The sequence below is a fragment of the Mauremys reevesii genome, linkage group 16 (assembly GCF_016161935.1).
Source record: "Mauremys reevesii isolate NIE-2019 linkage group 16, ASM1616193v1, whole genome shotgun sequence".
Lineage (NCBI taxonomy): Eukaryota > Metazoa > Chordata > Testudines > Geoemydidae > Mauremys > Mauremys reevesii.
Genome location: NC_052638.1, coordinates 1,688,297 through 1,707,602, shown reverse-complemented (window position 1 = coordinate 1,707,602; position 19,306 = coordinate 1,688,297). Strand labels below are relative to the sequence as shown.

At 57.1% G+C, this 19,306-nt stretch overlaps 1 protein-coding gene across 1 annotated transcript in view; it reads right to left on the bottom strand.

Annotated features, from left to right (window-relative positions):
• BCAR1 (BCAR1 scaffold protein, Cas family member) overlaps positions 1 to 13,793 on the bottom strand; it is a 40,972-nt gene extending 27,179 nt beyond the window's left edge. The window contains exon 1 of the mRNA XM_039503655.1: positions 13,506 to 13,793. Coding sequence (XP_039359589.1) covers positions 13,506 to 13,517 — 12 coding nt within the window. The 5' untranslated portion in view covers positions 13,518 to 13,793. The remainder of the gene's footprint in view (positions 1 to 13,505) is intronic.
• Positions 13,794 to 19,306: the final 5,513 nt, after the last annotated feature.

The window sequence follows — 19,306 nt, the reverse complement described above, 5'->3', positions numbered from 1 at the left end:
GTCTCACTGACACTCCAGGGCCCTGTGCCCATGTGATTTAGAGCAGAACAAGGGCCCTAGCTGATGGACCCTAGCTGGCCCCTGGCTGCTTGCCCCTGTCCTGTGCCATTTGGGAGGGGAGGGGGGTCTCCAATATTTTCCCCAGTAACTCTCTAAGGGTGACTGCACTGTATTCACTAGCAGCGCACAGCGCTAGGCACTGGTGTCTAATGGTTAGAGCAGAGAACAAGGGGCTGGGACTCCTGGGCTCTGCTGCCAACTCTGGGGGAGCCTGGGCAGGACACTGCCTCACTCCGTGCCTTAGTTTCCCTGTCTATAGATTGCACAGACACAGGGGCTTCACTCTTGCTGGCAAAACACCTTGGGAACTTCCAGGCCAGGTTGCCTGTACAAGTGCCAAGCGCTTCCCCCACGGACAGCACGGCACGGCACAGTGGGAAGGGCAGCCGGAAAGCTGGGCAGCCAGGATGGCAGCGTGGTGGGCGAGGGGCCGAGTGGGAGCAGTGCTTGGGGCACTGGAGTCTCACAGAACTAGCCCAGCTTGGGCGTGAGGCCCTGGCTTGTGATGGCAGCCCAGGAACCTGAGCGGGGTGTGGAAGCCAGCGTTCATCCCCACACGGAAACACCTTTCGACCCTGGGGTCACTGTATCACCAACCAAAATCCACGAACTGGGCCCCCAAACCAGGCATACAAATCGTTCCATTTTAGACTATAAGAAATACCGGGTTCTTTTCATTTGTCTTGTCTCAGAGCCTTCACAGCTCCCACTCTCTCTGCCACCACGAAGATGGGACAGTTAATGGTCTTTCTGAATGAAAGCCGAGTCTCTCGAAATCACATGCTGCCGTGAGCTGGGGCTTTAAGACTCCCCCCCGCCCCAAGATCGGCAGCACAGTATGGCTCAGTACCAGCCCTGATTGCTGGAAAACCCAGCGACAGCTGGGCTAGAACCTCTCTGGAGAACGGCAGGCACAAGACGGAAAACTGGGAAGTGACAGCTGCGAAGGAACCTGCCAGAAGCCCCGCCTGTCCCCCACTCGGATTTTCATGTGAGCCGCACTTACAACCAAGGCCAGATTTTTACCCCCGGCCTTCCGCGGGCATTTCGCAATGAGCATGCCACTCACCAGGAAGGGCATCCGCGCCTCGCCAGCTCACCCCTCCCCCCCCACCGCTCAGCCTGACTTCCCAGCAGCTCGCCCGCCAGAGCCGTAGCTAGGAGCTGCAGAAGGCTCCATGCCAGCTGGTGGTCACCAGCAGCAGCAGCAGCTTGCCCTGGGTGCATCCTGGTATCAAAACAGATGGAAACAGAAATCCACGTCCAACTGGATGACCCGATGCTCTGCTAAGGAGATGGGGGGGAAGGGATGACCCCCCGTTATCTCAAAGCACCACTCAGGCATCACTGAGTCCAGCCTCACATTCCCTGCTGGGCCCCAGGGAAGAGTCATTACCTCTATGTAACAGACGGAGAAACTGAGGCAAAGCAAGGGAAAGAGACTTGGCTGAGTTCACAGAGGACAACGGCTTCCCAGTGGAACAGGACTTCCCATGGCTGCCCAGAGGGGTCTCCAGGTCCCACATGGGGAAATTTCATCCTCCCCCACACAGCTGTCTGAAGCATGTCCCCCTCCATTCCCCACGGCCACCGCACCTCTGACCGATTCTGCTGGCATCCCAAACGGCAAAGCAACCATTCCTAAAAGCTGCTGGAATGCAGCACACCAGCCAAAGCCCTGGATTCACACCGGGGTTACCGTACTGGGAAGACTCCCCACACTGATCTCTGCGGTGGAGGCTGCTGGCACAACACCAGCCTCAGCAATGGTATCCCCAACCTGCCACTCCTTCAGCTGCCCCTTGACCATTCGCAGGTCCCTTGGAACGGAAAAAATCCAGCCCAGGATTAATTGAGGGCATTTTGCTGGCACAAGGCCCAAGCCCGGGCAGGGGGACCCTCCTGCTTGCAGCCCCATGGAACAATGCCTGTTTGTGCCGGGGATCAGCTCCAAGACTGTTCCCCGGAGCCGGCAGTGCGGTCGCCACGCAGAGCCGGCAGTGCTGGCATTAGAGCCCTGTGGAGACTGACACCACCGGCACACCCCTAATACCAGCCCTGGCGCTGCCAATGCTGGGGTCCCCCAATCGCACCCCACCCCCATCATGGCCCCCAGACGCCTTTGCGGAGGCCTCCAGGCGCAGGACCCGTGTGTGTTGTTAATGCTCCCACCTCACAGCTTCTCTAGGGCCCCGCCCCCGGCGGCCCCCATACACCAGGCACAGCAGGGTCCAAGCCTGGGCCCGTTGCCTCCCTGCAGCGTGAGCCCCACGGAGGGGAGCATACGTCTGCTCCTCAACAGCAGTTGGAGTGGGTGAGGCCTGACCCATGGGGCACCTTGGAGGGGCGCCTGCTGCTGTCCAAAGGAAGGGGGAGGGGACACAGGCAAGTCAACACCTTCCTGCAGCTCGGGCCCAACTGGCGGCTCTTTACATCCGGAATCCCAATCCTGCAAGTCAGTCGGCCCCAGAGGGATGGCCAGTTCTTACAGGGCTGGTCCTACCTGACCCAGAGACAGCACCCAGCCCCACGTGGGGCAATGCCAGATGTTCACTATGCAGCCCTTGGGCAGCCCGACGGCGTGCTGGCCCAGCAACCAGCCTGCGTCAGCCAGCTGGTCTGTTTGTGCCACGGGGATTGTCCGGTAGCTCTCAAGAGAAGAGCATCAGCAGCCCTGCAGGGAAATCCCCCAGCCCTTCCTCCTTGCTCGGAGGTGCCTTCATTCCCTGGCCCAGTACAAGCCGGGGGTGCGGAACGCCGCTGGGCTGGAGCTCAGGTCTCAGAGAAGCTCAAAGCTCTGCCGGATCGGTGCATCAGGTGAGCCCCACGGGGCTATTTGCTAAGCAGTTCTGATGATTCCCCCTCTGTTGCCAACCCAAACCCAACTGGTGTCGCTCCCAGACACAGCCGGGCCGAAGGAGTCACTGCAGGGAGTTGAGGCCAGGGGCAGGGCTAGATTAACTTTTTGTGGACCCCCATGGGGGCAGTAGGCCATGACACGGCACGGGGGGAAGGGTCGGTCCTCAGAGTGAGGCAACGGGGCAGGTCACCGCATGGCAGGAGCGGCCCCGCTCCACTCAGCCCAGTCTGAGGGAACCATTTACATACCTACAGCCAGACACACACTGGCCCGCCTGGCCCTGTGCTGCCAGCGTGCCCCCCTGCCCAGTGCCCTGCCCTTATGCCCGGCACTCTCTCACCCAGAGATCCCTATGCCCAGCACACCCTCACTGAGACCTTCCCCACTGGCCTCCAACCACAACTGCACAGCGCCCAGCACCCCCCGCACTGCCCAACACCCCCCCTCACAGCTGCACAGCACCCCAGGAGGGAATTCTGCATCAAAAAATTAAAAATTCTGCACATCATATGTTAAAATTCCGCAATTTTTTTGGCCAATAAATGTGGAAGCTACAGCCTGGCAGTGGGGGGCACAGGCCACTGGCTGCATGGAGGTGGGAGATCACCCTACAGGGACTCAGCAGCGAGGCTGCACCTGACCCTGCCCCAGAGAAAGGGCCAGGCCTGCCCCAGGAACACCCTGAAGCCCTGCCTCTCTGCACCAGGTGCAACAGATATGGACAGACACACTCAGCCCGGCAGCAGGATTCAAGTGCAGAGGGACTTAGTGTGGGAAAATCCAGGTGGGGGTAAGAGGTTTCTGTGTGGGGCAATCTGGGTGTGGGCAGCTCAGTGGGGGATCTGGATGCACAGGGGCTCGTTGGGGGGTTCCAGGTGCAGGGGCAGTGAGACTCTGCAGGGGATGCTGCATGCCGGGCTCCCACTTCCCCTACCCTCTGCCCCTTCCCCACTTCTAAATCCCGTCCCCATCCCATCACCTTCCTTCCCCACTGCTCCAGAAGGTAGGCTCCAGCTGCAAAGTCAGCAGAGCTGAGCACCGGTTTTTTTCAGCTGGGCAGCTCTGCGCTCACAGAAAGGGGGGGCAGCGACATGTGACCCTGTGTGCCCCCCACGCCTCGCCTCTGTTTGGGGGCAATGTCCATGGGCGTTCCCAGCCGCACCCCACAGCTGCTTCCCTTTTCTTCTCCCTCACTTTCTAAACGGAAGCAAAGAAATCTGCAGGGGGACCTGTTTCCATTCCCCCAGGAGTACCCCCTCCCCCGCAGACCTCCCAGTGCCCAAAGTCCCAACATGCACAGACCCCCCCCCCAAAGATCCCCAGAGACCCACTCCCCCACCTGCCCCCTGCTGGGAAGTGACCATGTCCATGTGTGGGCTGAGCCAGCAGCTCAGCTGGGACTGGTAAACAGCGTAATCAGCCAGGACAGAGCAGGGCCTGTAGGCCTGGCTGGGCTCTCTCAGGACCCACTTGCCTGGAGGGGCCCAGCCAAGCCCCATGCACTGCCCGAGACGGCCCTGCACCTGCCCTGGTCCCAGGCAGCTCAGCCCGGGGCCGTGGGCGAGGTCCCACAGGTGGCAGGCAGCAGAGACTGCCCAAGCCAGAGTCATGCTGGGGAGTGGGGCAGACTCCTGGGATGTGAGCCCCGAGAGCCGGCCAACCCAGCCACGCTACTGGCCCCATGCCCAGGGCCCAGAGGGTGGGGAGGCAGGTGAAGAGGAGTCAACATTGGGTGGGGCCTTGGAGTGGGGAGGGGAGTTGGGGCCACGGTCCCAACACCAGGCCCCCTTCTGAGTCTGGGCCCGGCACTATGGAGCCACTGGTGCCATGGTAAACCTGGTACTGGCCAGGTGCACCCCTTCCCTGAGACACCAACAATGGGGAAACACAAGAAGGGGGAAGGCAGCCTTGCCTAGTGGACAGAGCAGTAGACTGGGACTTGGAAAACCTGGGTTCTATTCCCAACTCTGCTGGGTGAGCTCAGGCAAGTCACGTCCCTGCTCTGTGCCTCAGTTTCCCCAGCTATAAAATGGAGATAACCCTGACCCCCTCAGCAAAGTGTGCTGAGACAAATGCAGGGATGGCTACGGAGCCGTTTTCTGTTCCCTAGATGCATGGTGCTGGATCCACCCCAATTCTCAGAGATCCCAGCACTAACAGATACAGGGGCGGCAAGTTTATAACAGCAGCATTTTTGTAATTGCGGCATCAGTGCAATTCTACCAATCATAGCACGTACTGAAACCACCAATGACGGTGTGACACCATTTAATAAACATACTGGTGAGAATCCTAAACGTTAATAATATGACTGGAAGGAAGAAATGAAGCAGTTCTCAGTTTTGGATCCATGCACGGTCCCGGCCCATAAGTGAAATCACGCTATACAGACGTGTGTTCAAGCGAGGGTCCGCTGTACTTGTAATTTTATTTATAATAAAACTTGTAACTGTTCAATTATTTTAATGATATTTAGATTCATTTTAGTTCAAACAAATTTGTAAAAAAACTAAAACAAGTTCATATGGGGCTGGGGGTGGCAATAATTTCAGGGCCTGGGGGTGGCAAAATCCTTAATCTGCCACTGGCTCAGGGGCTCACTGGCTAACGCAGCCCACCCTGGGTAGACAGGCCCCAGCAGCACCCCACGGTGCTGATCACAGCAGCCAAGACACGTGTTCTTCCCACGGCAGCTGGGGAACCATCCCAGCCCCATGCAGGGTCCTTGTCTCTGTGCAGCAGCCGGGCTGAGGCCAAAGTTCGGATGCCTTGCTCCCAGAACCGCCTGGGCCCCGCTCTCCATGTAGACACAGCGCTGTATTCGCCCTTCCCCAGCCCTTTCTACATCTGACTGGCGGCAGGGGTCCAGCAGAGCAGCTGCTGCTGCAGATTTATTGTCCTCCCCCCTTCGGCTGCCATCAAACCCGCCTCCTTTAAGCATACAAACACCTGCCGCCAGAGCTACCTGCATAGGCCCCCCACCCAGAACATCTGCATGGCTGGGACTCCCGTGCAAGAGCGCCATCCAGTGGGCACTGCAGACTGAGCTTGCCCAGCTCCAGGTGCGCCCAGCTGACGCGAGCGGGGAGGCAGCCGGATGGGAGCGCCGCCCCCCACCCCCTCCAGCAGCCTGTCCTGCCCAGACACGACCCTGGAGCTCGGTGCACCAGCTGCAGCAGAAGCCGTTCCTGCAGACAGGCCCTGCCCTGCCCCTGCAGGCTAGAAGCACATGGAGCCTGGGCAGCCGGGTCCCAGTGCCCACCATGGACACAGTGTAGTCCAGCGCCAGGCGGGAAGGGCCTCGGTAGCGCCTGCTCTGGGATCCCCCTGGACACCCTGCTCCCTTGTGGCTGCAGTTTGGCTGTGGGGGGTCTGCCAGGGGCGGCTTGCCCAGGTACCATTCGCCCCCACCTCAGCAGCACCCAGTCCCAGCTGCCGCACACAGAGATAGGGGGAGCCAATGCTCTGATCACCCATTGCTGGGGGTGTCCTGGCATGAATGGGCTCACACCCATGGCCACATTCACCGCCTGGAGCTGAACCCTCCAGGAGCCCTGGGCTTTGTTCAGACACTGCTGCCCTAGGGCGGGACACTTCCCCCCTTCCCCCTCCAGGGCTGAGGCAACCCTGGCCTGGAGTCTGCTCACCCCCACACCATCAGCATATGTTCCTCTTGGGGATGGGAGCAGGCAGCCGCCAGGCACCTAGCCACCCGCTGTATGCATGGGGCACAGTGCCCCTCCCCCCAGAACTAGGCATGTTGCCATCAAGCTGGGGCTTGTCAGTGCAGCAGCACCTACAAGGAGGCTGCAGTGGAGGTCTTGCACAAAGAGGCTTGTGCGCTGAGTGGGCTGCTTCCTCCTCTCCCTCTCCCTGCCCCTGAGGATGGAGCAGTCCCAGGAGCTGCTCTGCCCCTTGCTCCATAGCAGTGCAAGCCCCGTCACCTCTCCGGCTCTCAGGTCTTGGTATCTGGGTCTCTTCCCCCTCTTCCCCCAGCACTGGGTTCACTAGGGCCTGTCTCGCACTAGCCTGGGTGTCCCATCCCACACCATGGCAGACACTGAGCTCTGCTCCCCACACCTGCCCTTCAGCCATTGCCCCTCCCACCCCCAGACCACGGCAGAGCCTGCCCTGATCAGGTGACCTCCCGCCTTATGAGACTGGCCCAAAGTATCCCCGAAATGGCCTCAGCTCAGCTCTACCACCTCTGGTAAGCGACTGGGTGAAGGTCCAGCACATGCTCACTTATCTATGGTATTTATCTGGTCCCTACTACCCATGTTTAACCTCCCAAAGCCCTGGGAGGCAGGGCCATGCCACTACTCTCATTGCCCAGAGGGGGAAACCGAGGCACAGAGCAGCTAAGTGTCTTGACCAGGGTCATCCAGGTAGTCTGTGGCAGAGCAGGGATTCCAAGTCCCAGGCTGGGGCCCTACGTCACCATGCCGTTCTTCCTCACCAACCCTGGCTCTCTCTGGCCATCTGGTGAAGACAAGCCACACTGCCATGAGCCCTGCCCAGGGATTGGAAGCAAGCCCCAACGGGAGCTGCGCCGGGTGCTGTTCAGCCTCCAGTCAGGACCTGCCCAGGGCTCCACGCCAGCAATTTTAGGCTCTTGTGCAGCAGCTGGACCCTGGGGGCAAACAAACAGCAGGTCCCTCCCCAGCCTGCGCTGTGGTTTAGCCCCCACGCCCAGCACTCACCTCGCTCTCCCTTGGGGCAGCCAGGAGAGCCAGGTCCTGGGAGTGACACTTTCCCAGAAAAGTGAAAGGTGAAGAGACAGATACGCTCAGCTCCGCACACTCACCATGCCCTGTTCCTGGAACTACCCCACACGCCACCTGCTTTTAGAGCCCCACTTCACCTGCGGCTGCCAGCAGCTGGCGGGGCTAGTACAGCACGGCGGGTGGGTCCAGCAATGGCTATTAGCCAAGATGGTCATCTGAGATGAAAGGAGTCGCTCCCATCCCCTGTACTGTACCCCATGCTCTGCATGTCCCTAAATCTCTGACTACCAGATGGTGGGACTGAACAGATCACTCCATGGCCTTGTTCTGTTCAGTCCCTTCTAAAGCACCTGGCACTGTCCACTGTTGGAAGACAGGACACTGAACTAGGTGGGCCACTGGTCTTCCCCAGTCTGGCCGCTCTTATGTTCTTAGCAGCCAACACGTGCCCTCTGCCAGGCGTCTATGGTCTCTGCCAAGGCAGGAGGATGGATGCCATTTGGGGGACTGCCATCATCAACTCAACAGGCCCCAAACTCCCCCTTCATTATTGGTGTGTATTATGAACATAAGAACATAAGAAAGGCCGTACCGGGTCAGACCAAAGGTCCATCTAGCCCAGTATCTGTCTACTGACAGTGGCCAATGCCAGGTGCCCCTGAGGGAGTGAACCTAACAGGCAATGATCAAGTGATCTCTCTTGGATGCCATCCATCTCCATCCTCTGATGAACAGAGGCTAGGGACACCATTCTTACCCATCCTGGCTAATAGCCATTTATGGACTAACCACCATGAATTTATCCAGTCCCCTTTTAAACATTGTTATAGTCCTAGCCTTCACAACCTCCTCAGGTAAGGAGTTCCACAAGTTGACTGTGCGCTGCATGAAGAAGAACTTCCTTTTATTTGTTTTAAACCTGCTGCCTATTAATTTCATTTGGTGACCCCTAGTTCTTGTATTATGGGAATAAGTAAATAACTTTTCCTTATGCACTTTCTCAACATCACTCATGATTTTATATACCTCTATCATGTCCCCCCTTAGTCTCCTCTTTTCCAAACTGAAGAGTCCTAGCCTCTTTAATCTTTCCTCATATGGGACCCTCTCTAAACCCCTAATCATTTTAGTTGCCCTTTTCTGAACCGTTTCTAGTGCTAGAATATCTTTTTTGAGGTGAGGAGACCACATCTGTACACAGTATTCGAGATGTGGGCGTACCATGGATTTATATAAGGGCAATAATATATTCTCAGTCTTAGTCTCTATCCCCTTTTTAATGATTCCTAACATCCTGTTTGCTTTTTTGACCGCCTCTGCACACTGCGTGGACATCTTCAGAGAACTATCCACGATAACTTCAAGATCTTTTTCCTGACTCGTTGTAGCTAAATTAGCCCCCCTCATATTGTATGTATAGTTGGGGTTATTTTTTCCAATGTGCATTACTTTACATTTATCCGCATTAAATTTCATTTGCCATTTTGTTGCCCAATCACTTAGTTTTGTGAGATCTTTTTGAAGTTCTTCACAATCTGCTTTGGTCTTAACTATCTTGAGTAGTTTAGTATCATCTGCAAACTTTGCCACCTCACTGTTTACCCCTTGCTCCAGATCATTTATGAATAAATTGAATAGGATTGGTCCCAGGACTGACCCTTGGGGAACACCACTAGTTACCCCTCTCCATTCTGAGAATTTACCATTCATTCCTACCCTTTGTTCCCTGTCCTTTAACCAGTTCTCAATCCATGAAAGGACCTTTCCTTTTATCCCATGACAGCTTAATTTACGTAAGAGCCTTTGGTGAGGGACCTTGTCAAAGGCTTTCTGGAAATCTAAGTACACTATATCCACCGGATCCCCCCTGTCCACATGTTTATTGACCCTTTCAAAGAACTCTAATAGATTAGTAAGACACGATTTCCCTTTACAGAAACCATGTTGACTATTGCTCAAGAGTTTATGTTTTTCTATGTGTCTGACAATTTTATTCTTCACTATTGTTTCAACTAATTTGCCCGGTACCGACGTTAGACTTACCGGTCTGTAATTGCCAGGATCACCCCTAGAGCCCTTTTTAAATATTGGCGTTACATTAGCTAACTTCCAGTCATTGGGTACCGAAGCCGATTTAAAGGACAGGTTACAAACCTTGGTTAATAGTTCCACAACTTCACATTTGAGTTCTTTCAGAACTCTTGGGTGAATGCCATCTGGTCCCGGTGACTTGTTAATGTTGAGTTTATCAATTAATTCCAAAACCTCCTCTAGTGACACTTCAATCTGTGACAGTTCCTCAGATTTGTCACCTACAAAAGCCAGCTCAGGTTTGGGAATCTCCCTAACATCCTCAGCCGTGAAGACTGAAGCAAAGAATCCATTTAGTTTCTCCGCAATGACTTTATCATCTTTAAGCGCTCCTTTTGTATTTTCATCGTCAAGGGGCCCCACTGGTTGTTTAGCAGGCTTCCTGCTTCTGATGTACTTAAAAAACATATGGTAACAATTGCATTCGGGGCTTGGTCACGCTAGGCATCCCCCTGATGACAGACAGTCCCGGCCCCACAGAGCCTGCAATCTGAACAAGGCAAAACGTGGGAGGAGAAAATGGGCCCAGTGAGGACAGATAGCCACCCAAGGCTGCTGGCAGAGACAGGAGCAGACCCAGGCTCCCGCCCTCTCCACCAGCCCGCCCCACCTTTCCACTCACTAGGTGTTACTTGTTTGATCCTTCTTGCTCAAGCAAATCTTGGGCAAATCTGGGTCTGAAAGGGTTAAACAGAGAACGGCTAAATAGAGCAAGGGAACAGCCAGTGTATTAGCCACAAACTCCCAGAGTGCAGAACCCCTCTGCGTGGTGAGACCCCCCCAGCGTGCACTGTCACAAGAGTGCGATCAACAAGGGACCACCCACCGCCCTGGGGGAAGATCCCCCTCACGAGCCCTGGCCCCTGTGGGTTTGCATGGCTCAGCACCAGCCAGAGGTCCAGGCACTGCCCGAGGGGCGTGCTCCCTGAATACCAGGGGAGACGCAGGGGCACATCTCCTCTCACGGGTTGCTAGCGCCACATGGGGCGTGCTTACAGCTTGCCTTCACACCGGTCCCTGCTCTGGCTGCCCCACCCAGCACTGCCACTATGCTGTAATCTGACATGAAAGGAGTCGCTCCCCTCCCCCGGCCCTGTACTGTACTCACACAGCCAGATTAGCCAGGCCTGGAGATTGCTGATTATCGCTGGGTGAATCATTAACGAAATGCTCTGGGGCCAGCCTGCCGCTGACGTGCACAGGCAGGGCTCTTACGCTCTCACACTAACCACCACCCATGCCAGTTATTCCCCCCAGCCGGCCTCCTGGCACCATGCAGCCTCCTCCCAGGAACGGCTCCCTCCCTCCCTACTCCTTCAGTTACCAATGGCAAACCCGGCCTGGCCTCGGGAGGGGGAAATCCAGCACGCCTCCTTGACAGGCCTCAGGGCCCCGCTGCCCAGCACAGTCCCAGACCGCCGCTGCGCCCAGGTTTGGATGGTAAAATGCTTCTAGAGGCCAGAGTCCCAGCTCAGCTTGCCTGGGAGCCAGCCTGGGTGGCCCTGTGAGGGTCTGGGCCCTTGCTCCTGGGGCCAGCAACCAGAAGGGGCTGCCTGGGAGAGCCTCGTGGTGCTCACTCCTGACTGATTATGGGGTGGTGCTGAGCACCAGAGGGCACTCGCAGCCCAATGACAGGGTGCTGACAGTGGTGGGGAGGGAGGGCATCAATGGCTTCTCGGGGGGCAGAGAGAAAAGGGGGGCAGGGTTTGAAGGGTGACTCAGGAACATGCCAGCAGGGTGGGAGGAGGGAGCAATGCCCCCTGCTCAGGGCCGGCTCCAGACCCCAGCGCGCCAAGCGCACGCTTGGGGCGGCATTTTGCCGGGAGGGCGGCAGGCGGCTCCGGCGGACCTTCCGCAGTCATGCCTGTGGATGCTCCACCGGAGCCGCGGGACCAGCGGACCCTCCGCAGGCACGTCTGCAAGAGGTCCCCCGGAGCCGCGGGACCGGCGACCGGCAGAGCGCCCCCTGCGGCGTGCCGCCGTGCTTGGGGCAGCCAGATTCCTAGAGCCGCCCCTGCCCCTGCTTAGAGTCTCGTGCCATCCCAGATGGGGTCAAGTCCGGGAGGGAGCACAGGCCAGTGGTGAGAGCAGGGCCTGGAAGTAAGGCACTCAGCCAGATATTCTGCACAACCTCCGGGCAGATCACTTCCTCTCAGAGCCCCAGTTCCAAATCTGTAAACCAGGGACCCCGACCAGGATCCTCCCTACGGGGGAGATGAAGGTACCAAGTGTCACAGGCAAACATGTGCCATGGGCCACCTCACGCAGCTAGCCCTGGAGGTGACCAGTTCGAGCCCTGGCCTGTCAGTCAAGATAATGGCCATCACCTCGTTAAGAGCTTGAGATCCTGGGCTGGCAGGTGCTAGGTGCCAATGTTAGCCTGGAGCAGGGCAATGATCCATGCTGCTGCTGGGGGAGGGGATCCTATGGGGGAAATATGCCCTCTAGCCTCCCAGCTTAGCCCAGCTAATTGCCCACATCACAGCCAGGTCACCTTCCCCTGGGACAGGCACTCAGGCTGTAAACCCACATCCACAGGAGGGGACTGCAATGTTGGGCAGATGGCCCTGGGGCTTCCCTTCCCATATACACTCCTAGGGCAAGGGCAGCGCCAGGCAAGCCTGCAGCCACTGCTGCCACGGTAGCCAGCGCCAAGGACTCTAGCGCACTGCTACAGGTAACTCCAGTGTGCCTGCCCTGACACGGGGGGGGGGGAGGAGGAGCTCACCGCCGCGGCCTCTCCTGCCAACAAAGGGAGCGCCAAGAGTGCTGGTGGGCTCTATAGCAGGCCATGCCAGGCCCTCCAGGAACTGGCCTGAGACCCAACAAACTCGTTACAGGGAGGTCCCTGAGCAGCCACAGGGCTCGCAACAGCCTGGCCCAGGGGATTTAGCCACTGGTTTCTGTTTCAGATCTCCTTCAAAGGACAAAGGCACTGCTCCACACCTTGGAAATACTGTCCCCCATCCGCCCCGGGCTGCTGGGCCACAGCCTGACCCGGGCACAGAAACCCGCCGCTGTCCGTAGCTGTGACAACTGCCCCGCAGCCCTGCCCTCAGAGCTCCCCACCCCGCCCGCCCGGGCTAGTCCCAGCTACAGATGGCTGCCACCCAGGGGCCCGCCCTGGTCCCTGGCTTCACCAGGGAAGCGGCTCGGGGCCAGATCAGGGTCCCCAGGAGCCACGCGGAACGGTTTGTGCCACGTCGAGAGGGGCATGATCCCGGGCCGGCAGAGCAGAGCCCGGGAAGGTCCCGGATCGCAGCGGGCAGGGGACGGGCGCCTGACCTGGCCGGCCCCGCGGGCACGGGGACCCCGGCTCCCCGGACGCAGCCTGGGGACCCCGGCCAGCGGGCGAGCCGGGAGCAGGAAACTCGCCGCGGCCTCGAGCTTCCCAGCGCCGGGAGGGCTCCGCATTGTCTCCGCTGGGGGCGCAGGGGGCGGCGCCCGGCAACTCCCAGGCCCAGGCCCGTCCCTGCCAGCTGGGTCCGGCTCCCTGGGGCGGGCGGGGCTGGCAATCCACCACCGCCCGGCGGCGTCCTCGGCCCGAGCTCCGTGGAGCGCCCCCGGGAACGACACCCCTCGGGCCGCCGCGGACGCTCTGGTGGCGCCGGGAGGCAGCGGGGATGGGCCCAGCGGGCAGGCAGAGAGGCCCAGCTCCCCACTCCGGACACCCCCGCCACCGACCCCAGAGCCAGCTCCAGCCGGGCTCCGGTCTGCTCCCCCCGGCTGCAAAGCGGGGGCTCCGGCCGGCCGGCCCAGGCACTCACCAGGTAGTTCATCTTCCTCGGGCGGCCCCAGCAGGGCCCCGCCGACTGCACAGCCGCGATCCCGGCGCTCGGTGCAGGCTGCCCGCCCCCCCGTCAGCGCATAGTCCTGCGGGCCCAGGCGGCGCGGCCCGGCCCGGCTCGGCTCGGCAACTCTGCACCCCAGCGCTCCCCCCGGCCGACTGGCCGCCAGCGCCCGGCTGGCCAGGGAACAGCCCGCCTCCAGCGCCGCCCACCGCCGGCCGCGGCCAGGACAGCAGGGGGCGGTGCCGAGCGTGTGTGTGTGTGTGAGAGAGAGAGAGGGACGGGCTGGGTGTGTGTGACGGGGCGGGGTTTGTGTGTGTATATGATTGACATGGGCTGTGTGTGTGTGTGAGTGACGGGTGGTGTGTGTGTGTGAGAGAGAGAGAGAGGGACGGGCTGGGTGTGTGTGACGGGGCGGGGTTTGTGTGTGTATATGATTGACATGGGCTGTGTGTGTGTGAGTGACGGGTGGTGTGTGTGTGAGAGAGAGAGGACGGGCTGGGTGTGTGTGTGAGGGGGGGGGGGGTGTGTGTGTATATGATTGACATGGGCTGTGTGTGTGTGTGAGTGACGGGTGGTGTGTGTGTGTGTGAGAGAGAGAGGGACGGGCTGGGTGTGTGTGACGGGGCGGGGTTTGTGTGTGTATATGATTGACATGGGCTGTGTGTGTGTGAGTGACGGGTGGTGTGTGTATGTGTGAGAGAGAGAGGGACGGGCTGGGTGTGTGTGACGGGGCGGGGTTTGTGTGTGTATATGATTGACATGGGCTGTGTGTGTGTGTGAGTGACGGGTGGTGTGTGTGTGAGAGAGAGAGGGACGGGCTGGGTGTGTGTGACGGGGCGGGGTTTGTGTGTATATGATTGACATGGGCTGTGTGTGTGTGTTAGTGAAGGGTGGTGTGTGTGTGAGAGAGAGAGAGGGACGGGCTGGGTGTGTGTGACGGGGCGGGGTTTGTGTGTGTATATGATTGACATGGGCTGTGTGTGTGTGTGTGTGAGTGATGGGTGGTGTGTGTGTGTGTGTGAGAGAGAGAGAGAAAGGGACGGGCTGGGTGTGTGTGTGTGTATATGATTGACATGGGCTGTGTATGTGTGTGAGTGATGGGTGGTGTGTGCGTGAGAGAGAGCGAGACCGTGTGTGGGGGGGGGTGAGAGAGAGAGACGGGCTGTGTATGGAGTGATGCGTGGTGTGTATGTGAGTGTGTGATGGACTGTGTGTGTGTGTGTGTGAGACAGGAGTGGGGTGTGTGTGTGAGAGAGAGGGACGGGCTGGGTGTGTGAGATAGGCAGGATGTGTGAGTGACTGTGTGTGTGACAGGGACTGGGTGGTCAAAGCACTCGACTAGGACTCAGGAGATCTGTCTTTGATTCTTGGCTCTGACACGCTGCCTGTGTAACCCTGGGCAAGTCATTCTGGCCTCGTTGGCTCACAAAGTTTTACTGCTATAACAATATCAGAGGTGGGTGTGAGTTGTTACTGCAATAATAATACTGGTAAAAGCCCTGGGGTGGACCCAGTTTTACCCATATAAGGGGCCTTATACCAGTGTGGTTCATACAAGAATCGCTCACCTGTATACCAATCTAATTGTGTCCACATTAGTTGGAGTTTGTTGTAGTAATAAAACTTTCTGGTGCATGTAAGTCCTTTGGGCCAGATTGGCATGTGCAGCTGGATTTTCCAGAGCTCAGCTCTGAAATCAGAGCTGGATTTCCCAAAGTTTCTACTGGGACACTTCTACCGGCACACTTCTACAGCAGTTTCTACTGGGACACTTCTACAGCAGTTTCTACTGGGACACTTAGGGATAGATTTGATGCCTCTTAGGAAACACTGGCCTCTTATTGTGGTGCTCACTAGGAACTGAATGAGGCTGAATGTCTGGCTTCCGTTCAGCAAACCACTTATGCACGGGCATCACTCGAAACATGAGAGTAATCTCCTTGGCTTCAATGTGTGCTTACAGCTACTCCTGGCATCCTTGCCCCATCTGTAAAATGGGGACAATCCATTCTTTCTCCCAGCCTGTGTCTACCCCGTCTCTTAGGGGCAGGGACTGGCTCTTCCTATTCACATTTTGTGCCCAGCATGATGGGATCAAGACCTAAGTTAGGGCCCTGAGACCATATTGAAAGATGCATACGAGTGACGATGAGCATGGGGAAGCACGGGGCAGAGGAGAGAGGAACCAGTAGACGGGATAAGTGGGCTGTATGCCAGGCTCTTATTAATTGTATTACTGTCATGTCCACAGCATGCTCGGTGCTGTACAAACATGCAGGAATGCATGGCCCATGCCCTGAAGAGCTTGAAAGGGTCAGGGGAAGGGTACAACAAAGAAAGGGAAGGTCGCCTGGCAGACAGAATAGTGCTCTGGACTGGCATCAGGAGACCTGGCTTCTCTTCCTGCTGTGTGACCCTGGGCAAGTTCTTTTCCCACCTATGCTTTGTCTGTCTCAGCTATTTTGATTGATCTCTTTGGGGCAGAGACTGTCTTATTGCATGTTCCTACAGCACCCGGCACACCTGGGCCTTGATTCTAGGTACTAGCAGAATATACATAATGCAGCCCTCTGGAAATCTTTTTTCTCCATGAAAATTTGTGATATAAATGAAACTATTTTCACATTTCTCAAAATTATTTGGGTTTTTGTCCCTCCGCCACCCTCAAAAGCTGACTTGGGGGCGGGGCGGTGGGGGTTTGGCAACTGAAACCGGAAGAAAAAAATGTGTGCTGCTGCTTTTTTTTTTTTAAATAAAAATCTGATTTTTTGTTGTTGTTGATGAAATCAGATTTTTGTCCACAAACATTGTCAGGGGAGAAGGGGGGAAATGTTCTAATGGAAAACTTTTTTGACCAGCTGTAAGAAATAATACTGGGCGAGACCACTCAATGCTTAATCATAGAATCATAGAATCTCAGGGTTGGAAGGGACCTCAGGAGGTATCTAGTCCAACCCCCTGCTCAAAGCAGGACCAAACCCAACTAAATCAAAAGTTAAATTAACAGCTCTGTTGCTTTTTAATTTATATTAGAATTATACCCAGTGCTCCAGCACTGCCTCCACCTCCCCAAGCTTTGATGGCTAGCTCCTTGTAGGCATCCCAGTGGTTATGGGCAGGGCCGGCTCCAGACCCCAGCACGCCAAGCGCGCGCTTGGGGCGGCATTTTGCCGGCAGGGCGGCAGGCGGCTCCGGCGGCCTTTCCGCAGTCATGCCTGCGGGAGGTCCACCGGAGCCACGGGACCAGCGGACCTCCCGCAGGCATGACTGAGGAGGGTGTGCTGGTCCCGCGGCTCTGGTGGACCTCCCGCAGGCATGCCTGCGGAAGCTCCACCGGAGCTGCGGGACCAGCGGGCCCTCCGCAGGCACGTCTGCAAGAGGTCCCCCAGAGCCGCGGGACCGGCGACCGGCAGCATGCCCCCTGCAGCGTGCCGCCCTGCTTGGGGCGGCCAGATTCCTAGAGCCGCCCCTGGCTATGGGACTTGAGGAATGGGTCTGAATGCACAGAGGGTGGTGGCTATGTGGGCACTGCAGGAAGGGTGTGCCAAGCGGCAGAGAGGAAAGAGGGCAGAGGAGCAGATGAACAAGTGTCACTGGCAGAGTGGAGGGGATGATGTGGAAAGAAATGAGGATACGTAAGGAGGGACAACACAGCTATGAAGGGCCTGTAAGACAAAGACAGGAAGCTGGAACGGGGTGCAGCACAACAGAAGGAGCCAACATAAAGATGCAAAGAAGGGTTGACGCAGGCTGTATGAAAGGCAAGGACGCTTATCTTAGCAGCTGCATGTTGCACCAGCTGGCATGGGGCTTTGTGGGCATCAAGGAGGCCAGAATGACTCTGTGACTCACTGTGTGACCCTGGGCAAAGCTGTGTCTCAGGTTCCTCATCTGTAAAATGGGGTGACAATCCTCCCGCACCTTCCTGCAGTGCTGCGAGATCTCTGGATAAAACACGCCATGGAGTTGATTCCTCTGCAAACAGGAGGATATGTTCAGCCTGGGGAGGAGGTGGGGGACAGTTGGTGGGTTTTCCTTGAATCAAACCACTTCCTTAAGAATGGGGGGCTGTGTTCACAGCTCCCCTGCCCCTTGTGTGGTCATTCACATCCGTGCAATGTGGGCGTGAAATGCCACTGGGTCCGTGGTAATTCTACAGCCACTTTGCACGGCTGTAAACAATTGCATGAGAGAATCCAGCTTCTGGGAATGGGAGCTAACACTGTAACATTGTCTAGTGATGAGAGAAGGGCACCTGGGAGTCAGGACTTCTGGGTCCTTTCTGTTCACAACCCTGCCACTGGGGGACCTTGGGCAAATCTCTGCATGGCTCAGTTTCGACCTATCTGTCCTATGGCTCAAAGGGGTGGTGGGAGGCTTAACAGCAGCAACGCATGTCTGTAAAGAATACCGAGATCCTTAGATGAAAGATGTATATGCTGGTGCCCAGACAGCAAGGCGATGGATTGTGGACAGAGGCAGTCCCAGCAGAGGAGAATAACACCCAGCAACACGGCCCAGGTTCCCCATGCTTGGCCATGACACCCCCCCACCCCCAGGACATAGTCAACAGGCCACGTGCAATAGCTAGTGGTGACCTGCCTGCAGTCTCCCTGGGGCATGCCTGGCCCCACGGCAGCCCCCTGTGAATGAGCAGGCTTGGTTGTCTTGCTACAGCCCTGCTAGGTGGAAGCTCCTGGTCTCACCCTCAAGGAGGTCTCTGACTACAGCCACGGACACAGCACTGTGCTCGTGCCACCTCCTGCTTGCAGCAGAACCAGAGCACAGAAAGGGGGAGATGTCGGGAGCCCCTTGAAGGTCTGTGGCCCTCAAAGAGGAAATCTCTGAAAGCCCCATGTGCCTCAGCAGTGGGGGAGAAGCTCCCCCAGTCGTTTCCTCCATGGGGGTGGGAGAGTGCACTGCAGCCACAGGGCTGCTGTACTGATCATGAGGTCTGCAGCCTGGGATAGGACAGACCCTCCCCAATCCAACTTTCATTTCTCTCTCTCTCTCTCTTTTTTCATCTCTGCAACCCCCTTGTTTGCTAAACGGAGCCAAACCAATCCCCTTGTTTGATCCTCCCTGGGGTGAAATGCCCATGGCAGCCTGTCCCTGGCTAACGCCCTGGGACAGCAGTTTGCTCAAGATTCTTTCCTTCCTGTTGTAAAGACCTACTTGGTGTGTCTGTCCTACAGCTCATCTTATGTCATAGACCCTCTACTGCTGGCCGTTACTGGAGATTCTTCTATCAATTGCTGAAGTGGCAGAGGCCTCAGCTTTCAGATCAGGAGGAGCTGTGTGCCTAGCCTCCACTAGGATGTTCCCCATAGCCCTGGACCTATAAAGTCCTTGGAAAGCAGCAGTCTCCTGTCACTGACACTAATGGGTATCTCCAGTGATGTTGGTTATGCTGCAACGAGAGGAGATTCAGGCCCAGCCTGTTTAAGGCCTGGTCTATACTACGAGTTTATCTCAAATTTAGCAGCGTTAAACCGAATTAACCCTGCACCCGTCCACACAATGACGCCCTTTATTTCGATATAAAGGGCTCTTAATATCGATATCTGTACTCCACCCCGACGAGGCGAGTAGCGCTGAAATCGGTATTGCCATTTCGAATTAGGGTTAGTGAGGCCTCAATTCAACGGTATTGGCCTCCAGGAGCTATCCCACAGTGCACCATTGTGACCTCTCTGGACAGCAATCTGAACTCGGATGCACTGGCCAGGTAGACAGGAAAAGCCCCGCGAACTTTTGAATTTCATTTCCTGTTTGCC